The sequence below is a fragment of the Gastrolobium bilobum genome, unplaced genomic scaffold (genome assembly GCF_033153095.1).
Source record: "Gastrolobium bilobum isolate Gb01-03AN ecotype WA unplaced genomic scaffold, APGP_CSIRO_Gbil_v1 utg20602, whole genome shotgun sequence".
Taxonomy (NCBI): Eukaryota; Viridiplantae; Streptophyta; class Magnoliopsida; order Fabales; family Fabaceae; genus Gastrolobium; species Gastrolobium bilobum.
In genome coordinates this window covers 46150-60348 of record NW_026897229.1, presented here as the reverse complement: position 1 = coordinate 60348, position 14199 = coordinate 46150, and the positions used below count along the sequence as shown (strand labels likewise).

The following is a 14199-nucleotide window of genomic DNA, read 5'->3' as shown; positions in this document are numbered from 1 at the left end:
TGACGATGATTTTTCAACATTTTACACTGACAACTTTATTAATTTTTACCATCAATTTTTTTTTTTTTTTTTGAAAAATTATTCAAATGTAACGAGTTATAGTGCATTAGAAGTGTTCTCCTTGGTTTACCCAAAAAAAAGAAGAAGAAGTGTTCTCATTGCCACAATTTTAATTTTTACCATCAATTTTAATCGTGAGTGACACATAATTTATGGATATGAATGATTTATGAGTCGAATATAAACAATTTTAACTTTATTCTTTAATAGATTATTATGAACTTTTAAGCTAAACAAATTAAGCCGAACAAGTTTATTATAAAATTTGTAACTTTTTTTTAAAGAGAGATTCAAAGTGGATTTTAATAATGAATGATAAAAAAACTTATTTATAAAAAAAATTATATTTATAAATAATATTTTGTGTTAATTTAGTTTTTTAAATGATAATTATTCTGAAAATTCTAAAAGAAGTTTATAAACGTCACAAGTAAAATCAATTCTCTCTACCACAAATAAATAAATAAATAAAAAACCAATTCTATTTGTCTCAAAAGCTACAAATTTCTAATTTTTTTTCAAAATTAATTCAATAACTGCGGAATTTATGAGAAATGATTTCGAAAAATAAAGCAAACATGTTTTTAAATGATGAGCGAAAGAACATTTTTTGCCCCCTATTTTTTACTAAAATTTGATATAAAAAAAGTTAAATAAATAATTATAAATATTTAAATACAATAAAATTTAATTTAAAAATTAATCAACTAAAAAAATAGTTGATTAATTTTTAAATTAAATTTATATTGTGAAATACTAGAGCAAGTCTCTAAATTTTGAACCTGACATCAATTTTATTTTTAAACTTTGGAAATAGCCAATAATCTTTAAAGCTTCTATCTTTATTCAGTTTTATCCCTGAATTGAACTTTAGGACAATATAGTAAAACAGAAATTCTTTAATATGGTCATAATTATTACTATCATGTATTCATTAACAAAACAAAACTACCAATTTTTGCATCATTAGTGTATTAAAAAATAATTAACAACTCGTGCATAAACTGATTTTGGATATCAACCTGATCACAATATAACAAAAAAGACGAAAACATCTTATAAACATATCAATAAATAATCTTAAGGGAATTGAATACGGAAGGTGAACCAGAACAAACTACTTCTCAACTCTAAATTTGAAGACATAAGCGATTATCAACTAAGGAATTATCATGTGCTGGTGGTGTCCTTCTTGGCGTAAAATCTCCTGTACATGGAATCAACTTGGGTGAGATAGAAGGTGCCTGCAGCTAAGTAGCTACAATCCTTGCTTGTCACAAAGTCCTTTGCCCCATAATGGTGCTCCATCAGCTTCATTGTTTCAACAAATTTTTCGGGAGGAAACTGTAGACACAAGTTGATTTTGTTAGAAATAATCAAGTGTGAGTAGTGATGAAGTTTCACATCGATTAGAAATGTTCCGAGTGAATATCATATAAGTGCAAAAAAGACCCATATAACTTGAGTTTTAAGGTTTTGAGTTGAGATGTGGTGTCGGCTCACTTTGTGATGTGTTGCTTGGCCCATTAATAGAGGTATCTTTTGTAAAGGATTTTGGGCTCCACCATATCATTCTCAACAGATTTTGTTAAGTTAGATATAATAAAAGGGGTCAATATTTGATATAATATAAAGGCAATATTCATAGCTTGCCTAAATGCATCATCTGTTACAATGTCAAAACAGTAATGTTACAGCGGCTCCCACTCAATGCATAGGGCTCTTTGACTTGTGAGAATAGGGATGAGGATCGATTGTATGTAGTCTTACCCTTATATTTTTACAAAAGGATTGTTTCCTAGACTTGAATCCATTACCTCCAATCACAAGGTGGTAAGGCCAAAAAAAAGTATGCTATGGTATTCCACTTTGACATGTGAAAAGTATTGATTTATTTCCCATCTCTTTTTAAGATTTCTATACTGGAAGAGCTTAAAATAGCTTCATGAAATGATTCATAAAATTTTGTATTCAGATGTATAAGGTCAAGTGCAACAACTTTAAATATGCACGTCCTACAAATGTTGGGTTCCATATACAATAATCATAGGTGATTAGTTAGTACAAGGTGAGTCCTACGCCACACTTCATTCTACAAACAAAACTGTTGAGAATGGTAATGGGGAGGCCAAACCCTTTACAAAGGATACCTCCATCAATGGCTAAGTGACAAACTACATTAAGTTGGCCGACACCACATCTCAACCCAAAACCTTAATGCTGTAGGTCTATGGATTTTTTGCACTTATATGGTTATTTCACCGCTACTTATACTTAATTATTTCCAACAAAAACTGCCAATGTTATTGTATTTTAAGCATTTTTCATATTATAATCCATTCAACAGAAAATGTTTGAACTTCAAACATTTGTAATCTTGTGTTCAGCTTAAATCATGCATTATCTCAATTTAACATATCTCACCATAATATTATTAATTTATGACAGTTTGTTTCAAATTGCACCATTACTAAAGTCGTTTCAGATGATCAGATCCCTTGTTTAAGAAAATATCAACCCAAGTATGGATTTCTCTAAAATAAACAAATGATTACTTTTAAGATGTCATCATATGACGTAATTAGAATTAGCATGCCCTAAAAAAATCCAATTTTTGTACTATTCTTTAGGTCACCCAGAACAAATTAACCAATATTATAAAAAGCTGTCCTTCCCTTCATTTTATCAATTTTTCTGAATCCACACACAATAAAAGGAAAAGACCTGTATGTATTCTGCATTATACTGTATCAGATAAAAAAACTCAAGACTGTATATATGAAACAAATATTAACGTTCACTTTTCAAACAGTTCTACAATACAAATATCAAGCCCTTCAGTTGTTCAGACTATTATTTTTTCTGTTGCAGAACCATTTACTCCACAGAACTCGATATTTCAGTCTAAGTTCAAAGCAAAGCAGATTCCTAGCGCATGTAGCATAGCCTGGTCTAGGGTCTCTATGGCGGAAAATTCTACAATGCTCCTTGCTATGTTAGGGAGCATGGATGCACAACGTTAGTAATTAGGGAGCATGGATGCACAATGTTTGTGATTTTCAAGTAACCTTGCATTTTTACAGTTTTAGTTTATTTATAAATTAAACCTAAAACTATTGCATTTATCTCTTTAATCTTGTTAGAATATATTAAATATGATTAGTCTGTAATTATTATGATTAGATATGATTAGTCTGTAATTAATTCTGATTGTATTAGGTTTGTATTAGGTCTGGGCCTTTCACTTAAGCCCATTAGAGTCTCTATATATTGTAACCCTCTAAATTAGATCAATACACAACATATTATTTTATATTCAAGTTGGTATCAGAGCTCTTTTGTTCTGAGGACCCTCGCTTTCGCTTAGAAACCTTGTTTTTGCTTTAAAACCTAAACCCACTGCTTAGGAGTCCTCTTTCTTTGCCGTGCGTCCTTCTGGCAAGCCATCTAGGGCTGTAAACAGCTTCTGAGTAATTTTCCAAACGCGTCAGCACCGTCGACGGCCACCGGAACCACCGTCCGCCACTAGGACCACTGTTCAGGCCACCGGAGACGTTTTTCCGGCGACTTTTCAGACCAGACGTCACGCGATCAGGACCGTCTCCTCCCGGCGATCAAGTCTGTGGAGGTCCGGTCACCAACGCATCCCTCACGCGCCGCCCACCTCCTCTGCGCGTGGGCCTCACGCGCCACCTTCTACCGGCGCGTGTGCACTACTCCGGTGGCTTTTTCCGGCCGGTCCTGGACAGAGAAGCTCGCCTTCTCCTCCCCTTTCTAGATCTGTGATTGTTTCTCTGTGGGTCTGACTTTAGACGCGTGGTTCTCCTTGATTGGATATCGTTTGCCTTCGTTTACGGCTTTTATATTTTATCTTTAAATGACAGCAGCATCTCCTGATCTCTCGGAGGTTAACTCTCCTTCTATTGGTTGTCGCTGGGTTTTTACTGTGAAAGTTGGACCTGATGGCCATATTGATCGTCTCAAGGCACGTTTAGTTGCCAAGGGTTTTACTCAAATCTTTGGCCTTGATTATAGCGATACATTTTCTCCGGTCGCTAAGATGGCGTCAGTCCGCCTCTTTCTTGCCCTTGCTGCTGTTCGTCACTGGCCACTCCTTCAACTTGACATCAAAAATGCCTTTCTTCATGGTGATTTACAAGAAGTTTACATGGAGCAACCACCTGGTTTTGTTGCTCAGGGGGAGTCTGGAAAGGTGTGTCGTCTTCGGAAATCCTTATATGGTCTCAAGCAGTCTCCTCGAGCATGGTTCAGTCGCTTCAGTTCTGCTATTCAGGCGTTTGGCTTAATCCGCAGTAAAGTTGACCATTCTGTGTTTTATAGGATTACATCTCCTGATAAGTGTATCTATTTGTTAGTCTATGTTGACAACATCATTCTCACCGGAAGTGATCAAGACGGAATTCGTCAGTTAAAATAGCATTTGTTTAGTACATTTCAAACAAAGGACCTTGGGAAGCTGCGTTACTTCTTGGGAATTGAGGTGGCGCAATCCAGACAGGGCATTTCTATCTGTCAAAGGAAATATGCCTTGGATATCCTAGAAGAAACTGGTATGTTGGGGAGTAAACCAGTTGATACACCTATGGATCCTAATGTCAAGTTATTGCCCGGATAGGGGGAGCCGTTATTTGATCCTGGACGTTATCGGAGGCTAATTGGGAAGCTCAACTATCTTACTGTGACTAGGCCAGATATTTCTTTCGCTGTTAGTACGGCTAGTCCGTTTCTTGATTCCCCTTGTGATTCACATTGGGATGCTGCTGTGAGGATCCTCCGATACATCAAAGGAGCACCAGGAAAAGGTTTGTTGTATTCAGATCAGGGAAATACAGAAATTTGTGGTTATTCAGATGCTGATTGGGCAGGATCACTCTCGGACAGGCGCTCTACTTCTAGCTATTGTGTCTTCTTTGGAGGAAACTTAATTTCGTGGAAGAGCAAGAAACAACCTGTTGTTGCTCGATCTAGTGCAGAAGCTGAGTATCGTGCAATGACAAATGCTACCAGTGAGTTAGTCTGGTTAAAGCAGTTGATTCAGGAGCTTCATCTTTGTGAACAGAAACAACCCATGACACTCATCTGTGATAATCAAGCTGCGCTACATATATCCTCTAATCCTGTCATTCATGAGAGGACCAAACATATAGAGATTGATTGTCACTTCATTCAAGAAAAGATTCAGTCAGGAGAAATCAAGACTGCTTTCGTCAACTCCTCTGATCAACTAGCGGATGTCTTCACTAAAGCTCTTAGAGGTCCTCGGGTTCAATATATTTGTTACAAGCTTGGTGCTCACAATATATACGCACCAGCTTGAGGGGGAGTGTTAGAATATATTAAATATGATTAGATATGATTAGTCTGTAATTATTATGATTAGTCTGTAATTAATTCTGATTCTATTAGGTTTGTATTAGGTCTGGGCCTTTCACTTAAGCCCATTAGAGTCCCTATATATTGTAACCCTCTAAATTAGGTCAATACACAACATATTATTTTATATTCAAGTAATCTCATTCCCTTCTTCTACCACCATCATTCTTGCGGATGAACCCATGGATTCAGTGCTATAGAAGCTAACATCAACACTAGTGGAGCTGATTTATGTACCCCGGAAAATGGAATCCAATGTTTGGTTTTAATAACATCAAATTGCACTGTTGTGTGGCCTTGTGAAAATCATACTTGACAGGTTTGCTAGCATTTAGAACAACAAAACCAGAAACCCCTTGAACCCAAATGATGCCATCGTCTTCCTCCATAACCAATCCTTGTCTTTGCTTCACATTCACCTTCTGATAAGAACCTTGGATGCACCACCCCAAAAACTAGCTTAAAATGTGAGAGTGCCCAAGGCCTTATAAGCCCATACAACCAATGTGGGACTCCAAATCTCATACCTTGCAAATGGGTCCTAACACCTTCACTATCATCCTCTTCTTTCTCACTCTCATCTCTGATTCTCACCGCACCATTTGAGTTTTAGCATGGTTTGATCATGTAGTTGTGTTTAGTTTAATTTGTTTTTTCAATGATTCTTTGTTTGAGTTTGGTCGTTGTTTCTGCTGGTGCCATTGTTTTGAGCTGGCTCATTAAGTACTAATCGTGGAATGCAAAGAATGAGGGCTGGTACACTTCTTAGAGAGCTCTTTGATAATAATTGAAGGAAATTTCCTAGACACTAGGTTGAACCATTGGGGATTGCAGAAGGAAGCGGTGTGCCACTTATTGATGTAACAGCTCTTGGAGTAAAACTGTCATTTCTTGCTGGAAGAAAATGCAACTGTAACATAATTACCATCTAATTGTTTATGTCCAAATAATTACTCATCAGCTTCAGAAAGGAGATTCTTGCATGGCATTGGTGACACAAGAATGAGGTCAATCTTTGGTGGACTTAAGGACTTAAAGGTTGCCAGGGGAAGATATATTCCAGGTGTGGGGTTTTTTAGCAAAACTCCAATCCTAACTTCCGTTTCTTTAGGGTAATACTAGTAATTATTCACTTTTGCACCTCTCCTGCTAAACAAGTTGCAGGTCATGCTTGATAGCCATTGATTTAATGTCACACTTATCTATTTAGATACAAGGTGCATCCATGCACCTTAACTTCAGAAGGTGCATGTCAGACGTCACCCTGTATGCCTAGTTTCTTACATGGTTAGGCCAGAATACAATAATCATCAGATTTATAACTTATTAAGTGGTTAAAGACGGCATACCTCAAATCTCTGGTTCAACTTGCCCGAAAGATTCATCACCGTTACAATGTTTGACAAAGTAAAGGGATGTTGACCTTCTTGAAGGTGGAAGGAGAACATTGTAGCTGTTAAACCACTTCCATATGAGAACATAACTACCCGGTTACCGGCCTGCACATTGAAAGACAATCCTGATGAGAAATTTAGAATCAGCCATTGTCTATGGGAAAGATGTAGTCACAGAGACAGAGAAGGTAAACTTAACAAAGAATTGAAGTGTGGAAAACCTTACCAGCGAGCTGTGCTTATTGTGAAGGAGAGATACAAATGCTGCATAAAGCGATGCAGTGTACATGTTACCAACTTGTTTTGGGATTATTGTGCTGGGCTGCACTTTCACATCATATAAATGTTTTGCAGCTTGCTGGTTTGCCTATAGAATCAAAATGACCACAAACAATCTATGAGTTCCATTTCTAGCAATCTTTTTAGTCAATTAACATGATTCAAACTCAACAACATTAGCTACCTTTTCAAGATCACGACTTTGATAGCTCTCATCACTAGATAAGGATGTATAAGGTGCTAGGGTTTTCCTGGCATCTTCATCAACAAAACTGGCACAGAATAAGAAATGCAGGAAAAAAATAAATCATAAACTAGGACTTGAAGACATTAATTAAAAACCAAGTAGTTTTTTTTATGCTTCCTTTATTTCAGTTTTCTGATATCTATTAGTGCTTAATAAAAAAAATACCGTACAGAATATGATGTAATCTAACGTTGCATTTGATTAAACAAAGAGGTAACTAATGAAGAAATTTCAAGCTTCATTGATCTTTCCTCTTTTTCTGGTAAGTACTTGTAAATCTTACGGAAAAGTTAGACTAGCATAATCAATTGAAATCTCAAGTGCATAGCATCTACTTGCTTATTACTACAATAATATCCAAGAGGTAAACTAATAACTATTCAATCAAAAGGGTCGATAGCATTCTATAGCTTGGCACCTTGAAGTGAAAATGAATCGAAAATAGGATATGGCTAAAGCAGAATATACACAAACCTGGGATTTCTCAGAAAGTCATTGAAGTATAGCCGACTAAAACTTTTCTGCACTAGCTGCAACACATCAAGAAAACAGTTATGGAGATAGTCGTGGCAGGCAGTGTTATGACATACTTCTCAGCGCTTTTTTGTTTTTATTCCAAATATAAAGAAATTATTCCAACATGGTTAAAACATAAAGTTTATGATTACCTTGTTATATGGAGAATGAAACACAAAATAATCAGAATCTGATATTGAAAAGGGCCTCCCCTCCAATTTTTCAAATCTGTACATGGAAGAACATTTAACGAGAATTTGGAACCAAAAAGGAAAATTCAAAAAGGCTTTTTTGGTTCTGTCAATGCTTACTTCTCACAAAAAAGCTTATAGCAGGAATCAAGTGCCATGAGATAACAGGTCTGCGAGAGCTTTCCATCAACAACCTATAGCAGGAAAAGTACAAAAAAAGGTCTTAACCAATGTGAGTTGAATTCTCAGTAGTTTGACAGAATGCATCAACATGCATTTAAGCATAACAGTAATGATATATGAAAACCTAAGATTAAAATCTAAATACATTTAAGTATTGTCAATCTAATTCATTTGAGCAAACTGAGATAAATTACTTGAACAAAATTCAATTAAGTGAAAATATTTAGAGCCATTTAAGATATAGAATACCACTAAAAATCAGTTATAGTTAGATTAGCTGCTCTATAAAAAACCCATGGTTGAGTATATGGATTTTATAATTTGATGCAACCAGTGTCCAGGGGAAGAGGGTGGGGAAAGGATCCTGTTAACCCATATTAGACAATAAAGAGTGGGCCAGTGAATGCGGCTCCACCATTGAAATGAGACTGGGTAAAGACATTATTTGCTTTTGTTCATAAAGCTAAAGAAAAAGTGTCTTCCTAGTACATCCTTTTTCAATTACCGTTCTCCTTGTTTTTATTCTTCAATATTTCAAAAATAAAAATAAAATTTGAACACAAAACAATGAAATAAAGGTAATACTGAACATTGGAATATCTTCACCATGGATAATAAGAGAAGTTGATCTTAATGTAAGAACAAAAGTACTTATAAAGTTATAATGAAAGTAAAATTAATAGGGAGGAGGTAAAAATGCATTACCGGGTATTCACTTGCAAGATTTGGCTTGTAAAAATCATACGCATGAGCCATGTGACTGCCTCTTAATTTGCTTTCAAAAGCAATAGGAGCATCTGGCCCTACAAGCATGGCAATTGCAGCTGCTCCTCCAGTAGGACGAGCAGGTCCTTCAGCATATACCTGAACCAAGAAAGTCATAGGTTAGAAAATTGTTTGACACTGTACATGTATGTATCTACTATTGGATTCATTATTTGTATAGAATGGAAAAGAAGTATAATAGTAGTAAAAGTAGAACAAATGATGAGTACATATCCAAAATAAGATATTCGTTACATGGTTTCTACTAAAAGCCATGTCTTGGGAAGTTAACTTCGAATGAAATTCAATTAAAAACTTGTACGTTATATAGCTCAGTATAGCTTCTGCAGTTTGTATTTTGTTGTTTCATTAATAATGGATTTCATGGGGTGTGGTTTTTTTGTTAAAAATGGATTTCTCTCATTCATAATTCAAGAGGAAATTATATTATTCTAGCTGATGATGAGCTTCCAAACTTGCTATGTATTAAGGGTCAAAATGAGCATGTAATTAATCTAAATGTAACCAAAAGACATGAGAATTGTAATTAAATTGTTAACTCACTCTCAGGAGTATTTTCATGAAATTATTGTGTTTTTGTAGGGATTTTGACACATTGGAAAAAGCTCAAAGTTGAAAGCTCCAGAAGAAAGAAGTGAGAGAATCAAGCAAGCAAGAGCCAGCAATTTCACCTTCATTGTCTCACGGCGCCAGTAGCGCCAACAATGATGCTAGAAGCGCCAAACTCAATTTGATCATTGTCTCGCCGCGCTAGCAGTGCCAACAGCATCATACCCTCTGCCTCACAGCACTGGTAGCTCCATGGTCATTTGAAGCACACTGTTTTATGGTGCAAGTAGCGTCAGGTGGCGCTACTCGCGCCAGCATTCATGGTTTTGGATTTATTTGAAGATTGAGTCATATCTAATGAGTAGGTGATTGATGATTTGGTGGAGATTTTTAGGAAGTTTTCCCTTGGATATAAAAAGGAGCTTTTGGAAACCCTGATTCGTTCTGCACGTATTGGAGACGAAGAAAGACCAGAGATTTCAGAGAAAAGAGACCGAGAAGGAGATTGAAGGGAGATCGAAGCGGAACCGTGGAGATCAACCATCATTCTTCCCCCAGAGATTTCATCTATTTTCTTTTCCTTCTTTGCTTTGTTTAAGCCAGATATATCTAGCTAAGTTTCTTTGTAGTTAGGGAGATGGATCCTACGTGAATCCTTGTTTTGATTTAATTTTTTTTCAATAATAATCTGTATCAAATTGTTTGGGTTTACCTTGATTTGCATGTTCAAATTCTTGTATGACTTGATTAACCATATAGGAATAAAGAGAGTTAAGGTTCACAATAGACATATTAAGATCTTAATCTAGACAGAGGTAGAACACAAATTCTTGCATGTTCTAGACACAGACTTGTAGGAGTTGCAAACTTGTGTAATTCATCGCGCTTAAGGCTAACCTAAAAGGGGTTTCTAAGACATTAAGATTCCAATTAGGTTAAAGGGTTAAATAACTAAGATATTAGGATTTAACCAACCAATTCTTCGATGATGAATTGTTTGAAACAATAGAGATAGAGATTCATTGAATTGAATTGACTTAAATAAATTAAGGGGGATCGGAGGTGAAGTAAACCCTAACTGTGTTTCCATTTTTGATTTTAAACCCATCTTTTAATTATCTGAACTTTTTTCTTTGCATTTGGTTATCACTTGGCATTTGTTCTTTGTTTTATTTAATTGGCTTTTCATTAATTAAAAATTACTCTTCCCAATCAATCTATGATTTGCCCAAATTAAATGAAATAGTAAAAATTGTGTTTGGAGTTCCTAATCCTCGTGGGAACGACAACTTTTCTCATCGCTTTATTACTTTTGCGACCGATATACTTGTCGTGAGCGCAACACTAGCCAACAAGAAGTTCAATTTGGATAAAACAACTTTCTTGTACTCAACTAATTAATCTCCCTACAATATTTTCATGTGATGGAGATATCTTGAACTTCTACTGTTATAACAAGAAATATAAGTGGTGGGGCTGTGCCACAGTAAAATCATGAGCAACACAACCTAAGATGGTGAAGCTAGGTGATGGGCCTAAAAGTGAGTGGGCCAGTTAATTAATTATTCTAGAATATTCTGTGGGTAGAATAAAAGGTGAGTGAGTGTGTGTAGTGAGGTATGCATGTATTCAATTCTGATTTAGTGGGAAAATTGAGAGACTTCTAGGGAACTCTTGAGCCTAGGTATTTGGTTTGAGGGAGAGTTGAGGTTTCTTGGGATTTATTTTCTGCATATTAGTGTATGTAAAAGAGGCATGGCCTCCATTTTCTCTATAATTTCAGTGTTATTTTTCTGGTTCCATCACTAGGAAAGGTCAAGACTGCAAATTCTAATTTTCTTTAACTAGAAATTTATGGAGTTTTAAGTTCTGGCACATGCATCTGGAGCAGGAGTTTACTAAAAGGCAACACATATGACTCAAGTGCCACAATGCCACATATTACTAAAAGTCCGTAGTATGTGAAATCTTTTAAAATATTGGTTGAAGTCCACAAAATAGTATTGAGAGGTACTTAAATTTGCATCTCAGTGTAAATATCTTCGATGCTAGAGTTGGTCAGAGGCTCTAAAACAAACGTACAATTATGTCTCACATAAAAAACCACTCCTCATTTAATCTCGATTAGCGAGGTAGGGTTGAGGGTAATCCTATTATGCAACCTTACCCTTACATATTTTCGAAGAGGTTTTTCTTGGATTTGAGCTGTGATCTCTCAGTCACAAGGGAGCAATTTTACCACTGCTTCAAACTCGCCCTCTTTTATGTCTCACATAAAATTGGATTTAAAAAAAATGAACAACCATCTTCCTTATGCATGAAGTAGTAAATCTCAAAATCTGTAGCAAAAGAAAGGAGGCCGAGAAACATTCATGTTTGCTAAGAGCTCATACCGCACTGTCTGTACATACAACAAGTCCATAGCGTCCATCCCATGAAGTACTTTCCACCCAATTCACGCAATTGAACAAAGCTGCTGTTCCACCATAGCACGCATTTGTTGAATCAACACCTTCAATATCACCATTACCACTCTCCTGGTTGTTACATGAGTTAATATAAGATGCAGATATCACATAAGAACATATATAAATTTCTTTCCCTTTGAATTTTGACTCATCTATAAGTTCAGAAAATAATAAATTGGATAGCAATTTAAAAATCCTACATCAGAAAACATCTCTTTTGTACCTTTTGCCTCAAATAAGTATTGACACAAAAGAAGAGATTAAATCCAGTCACACTCGTGATTATCCCAGAAGACGGGAGGGAATAAAGGATGCTACTCCGAGTGTAAAGCAAGCATAAAGCTCTAGAATCTAATAATCTTATAGACTGAGAGTTAACACCATAACAGAGAATGACATACCTCAAAAACTTGCATCAGGAAGGTCTTAATGGATTTGCTTTTGTCAATGACAGTTTCACTCCCAACCTCCAAGCGTCCAATTTGCTTTGGATCAATTTTAAATTTTTCAAGAAGGGAAGTAACAACCGTCAAGCTGCAAATTCAAAGTTTTATAAAAATAAAAATAAAAAATGATTAAAATAAGTGCAGGAAAGCTATTGCAGCTGCATCATACAAGTCCAGAACACTGAGTAGCTTCATTGATCAACTAAAAAGCATGAATGAGTGCCCAAAACAAAAAAATTAACAATAATCAATAATAAAAATAGTATTAGAATTATCAGAAGAAATTCCTTGTAAATGGTACCCAAACCTATATTTGCTTATCACTCTCCAACATCGTTAGATCAGAATTTCAATAGGAGACAAAAATGATAAAGGTAGTTGAGATTTTGATGTAATGATGTTGAAGAGTGATAGATAGGAAAAGAGGTACGTAGAATAACCTATCTCTAAAATATATATTTTATTTTTCTTGCACGACCCATTAATGCTCTAAGCAAATTATTAATTAAAAAAATAATAATAAATTAGGAAATGGTTATGCAAAATTGTAATTGACCTCATTGAGATAACATCTTCAACCTCAGTGCAGAATGCCAAGCAATCTTGTCCAAGCCCAATAGTGTACTTCCCTTCACTCACCCCATCATGAGCTTCCAAAGCTTCCTGCAGAATAAAAAAAAAGGAAAACACCAAAAAAATTTAAAATAAAACTAAAAATCGCAGCTTTAAAGTAAAAAACAAAAACCCCAATAAAAAATGAAAATAAACTCAAACTCTAGAGAGATCTACGAAATGAAGAGGATTGAGGAACCTGCTGGACGCAGGTGGGAGGGAAGTAGATGTCCATGGCGATGATTCCGACATTCTGAGGGTGTAAAGAGGCCATGGGAGGTGAAACACCGAGGATTTTCCCTCACTTTCTGGCTTTTTTTTCTTTTGCGACTTGTTTGGATGCCGAGAAAGTAGCAAAAATTCAGTGAGTGAGTAGTAGTAGTAGTAGTAGTATGTATGAGTAAGGAGTAGGTGGTGGAATGGAAAGTGTTTTGCGTGGTAGATTTGGGACTTCCTTCCCAACTAACCCCTTTTTTTTTGGCGGAAATTCCAATGGGTGTTTGAATGGAATGAATAATGAGTTAAAAAAAAAATCAAAATATTATTGTCATTTAAAATGTAGATTTTTTTTTTCTTTGAATATATCCACCCGTTCGTTCGTGGATCACCCCGTTAAGTACGTTTATAGCATTGTTCAACCGCGATAATCAGTCTAGGAAGCAAAAATTATTTGATCCAATCCCTTCGGTTTGATTATATAACCATTCATTCGGTTTGGATTTTTTTTCAAATTCGATCCGATCCAATCCAATATTTTTCGGTTTGGATTAGATCGATTTTCGATTTTTTGAAAATCCTAAAATTAAGTTTCATGGTTATTATGCAAATAATATCTTTTGTATATATTGACTTTGTAAATTTTTTTTTTTTGAAATACAAAAGCATCATTAAATGATAATATAGTTTTTTTTTGGTAATGAGATAAGAAGCTCTACACAGATAAAATTTTGTTGATAAGACGTGACTAGATTTTTTCTTGGGTTTAGTTGATGAGTTAATGAATATTGGATTTATAAATTATTGAGTTATGATTAGGAAAAGACTCAAATAGGTTGAGGAAAATTAATATATTGA

At 35.3% G+C, this 14199-nt stretch overlaps 1 protein-coding gene across 2 annotated transcripts; it reads right to left on the bottom strand.

Moving 5' to 3' along the window:
• Positions 1–1149: 1149 nt before the first annotated feature.
• Positions 1150–13446, bottom strand: LOC133305017 (hydroxymethylglutaryl-CoA synthase-like). 2 transcript variants are annotated; one of them, XM_061505121.1, is made up of 12 exons: positions 13325–13446; positions 13070–13176; positions 12469–12601; positions 11993–12136; positions 8970–9128; positions 8202–8275; positions 8043–8118; positions 7849–7904; positions 7312–7399; positions 7075–7215; positions 6804–6953; positions 1150–1404 (listed from the first exon to the last, which is right to left on the bottom strand). In XM_061505121.1, the coding sequence occupies exons 1-12, from the start codon at positions 13397–13399 to the stop codon at positions 1231–1233; spliced, it is 1377 nt and encodes a 458-aa protein (XP_061361105.1). In that variant the 5' UTR covers positions 13400–13446; the 3' UTR covers positions 1150–1230. The 2 variants fall into 2 exon arrangements, with proteins under 2 accessions (XP_061361105.1, XP_061361106.1); XM_061505122.1 differs by lacking the exon at positions 1150–1404 and having other exon boundaries at positions 6810–6973.
• Between the last annotated feature and the right edge of the window lie 753 nt (positions 13447–14199).